Below are 1,911 nucleotides of genomic sequence, written 5' to 3'. Positions count from 1 at the left end.
TTGAATTAGGAATGTGTTCAGTAGACACAAATGCTTTCTTTCTATACCACAGATTACTTATCCTGAAATCTGTTATTTTACATAAATGGAGGAGAACAGGACATGGAAAATTGATATGAGGGCTAAATTAAATTTCTCCTGCAGTGTCTTGCTTGAGAAACAGAAGGAAGGGCACGAAGGAAGGCTGAGACTGGTGCAGTTCAAAGAGCAAAGACATTAAGTGACAGCCCCAAAACACCTGTCAGAGGTCTTCCAAAAGGAGGTATGTCCTTCACACCCATCGCACCCTCTGGCAACACTCTCTCCCTAGCTACTTCCACTTGATTCACAAAGTCTCTCTACTTGTTGAAATGGTTCACACTGTTTCAATTTTATTACTGTTATTATTTTACCTATCCACGCTTGTCTCTGCCAGTCTGTTATTCATAATTCCTAGGGCTCCAACCCCACCAGAGAATCCATTTTGCTTTGAATTAGAGCTCATTTGTCTCGGATAGCCATTAGCAGTTTCTGACAGCTGTTTCTGCATGATGGCCAGAGAGACTTTATTGGAGGCCAGGAAGTCTTTCATGGAGATCATCTCGCCTGACAGCCGGCGTCCGTCTGTGTCGCTCTCATTGACAGCATCAGTCTCGATGGAGATGTTCCTCCGGCTGCGCACATTTCCCGGCATTACCACATTCCTCCGCGAACGAAATAATTTTCTTTGGCATCTGTGGCAGCACCTGCAGTCCAGTTTCTTTAATATCCAGTTTATAGACTGTTTGATGATAATAGAGATCACATTAAATAAGGAATAGATGCAGCACACCCCCATGAGTATGAAGACAAAGTTGCCAAAGCGGTAAAGGCCTTGGCTCTCATACTTGATGTTCTGGCTACTGACCAGATCACCGAAACCAATGGTGCTGAAGGCCACGAAGCAAAAGTAAAGCGAATCAAAGTAACTCCACCCTTCAATTGGTGTGTACATTGCAGAGGCACAGCAGGAAATGATGAGTGATGCTACGCACAAAATCAGCATGACGTAGTACACGGAGGGCTTCCAGCCTGCCAGGCTGTCCACCTCAGAGGTCCCCGAGCCTCTCCGGCTGTTGTGAGGGAGAACCCCTTTCCTCCTCAGCTGTCTTTCGTGGCAGGACTTCATGACATAGGCTATGACAGTGATCAAGCGCTCCAGGAACAGATTAAAGAACAAAATGGTCCCTGCACAGCCTATAAGGCCGTAAAATATCAGAAAAATTTTGCCTCCAACGGTGGCTGGGGTGGTCATGCCAAACCCTGGAAGACAAAACAGAACAATTGAAAAAAATAAACCTATAGGTACCATGTCAGGAGTTTTGTCACATGCAAGACCAACCAACTGTCCCTGTGATACAGCTCAGCTCTGGAAAAAAATGAGGACACTCTCCCCAGCTGTTACCCACTTGTGCTTGACCATGTCCCAGCAGTAAGGGGAAGGAAACTCCTGACAGCATTTCCTCCAGAATCAGAAAGAAACAAAAAGCAGAAGAAAACACAGTGGAAACAAACGAGAGTTTAGTGGAGAGCTGAATTTTGGTATGGTTGCTAGGCTTGTTCCATCCCTTTTTGTGCCTTGGATCACTTCCAGGCTTCGGGGTTATGGCACCCACTTCCTCCTCTCTGATGCTGTTCTACACGGAGAGTCTGGCCTAGGGTGGCTCTTGCCTTGCAGGGGTCCATCCCCACCAAATCTTTGTAATGCACGGTGACATTTTTTTGTGCCTTACTCAGCTCCTGCTGTAAGCACGGGTGGCACATCAGCCAGCACCCAGCACCCAACGCAGCCTCGCCAGGGGCGATCAGTCTGGGAGCACACACAGGAAAGAGGATGCAGCCCCTGTCAGGGTCAGCAGCCCCTCATGGGGGTGCCCAGCAGGCATTAGAGCC

The 1,911-nt window shown here is 47.6% G+C and overlaps 1 protein-coding gene across 1 annotated transcript; it reads right to left on the bottom strand.

Moving 5' to 3' along the window:
• Window positions 1-388: 388 nt before the first annotated feature.
• On the bottom strand, window positions 389-1,281 carry KCNK13 (potassium channel, subfamily K, member 13; the record flags this gene model as incomplete). Its single annotated transcript, XM_009869043.1, has 1 exon — window positions 389-1,281. A coding segment is annotated over one exon (893 nt), but the record flags the coding sequence as incomplete, so codon positions are not given.
• Window positions 1,282-1,911: the final 630 nt, after the last annotated feature.

This window comes from Apaloderma vittatum, unplaced genomic scaffold (assembly GCF_000703405.1).
Source record: "Apaloderma vittatum isolate BGI_N311 unplaced genomic scaffold, ASM70340v1 scaffold3790, whole genome shotgun sequence".
Lineage (NCBI taxonomy): Eukaryota > Metazoa > Chordata > Aves > Trogoniformes > Trogonidae > Apaloderma > Apaloderma vittatum.
Note: the sequence above shows the minus strand (reverse complement) of the source record. Positions and strands in the feature narration are given on the sequence as shown.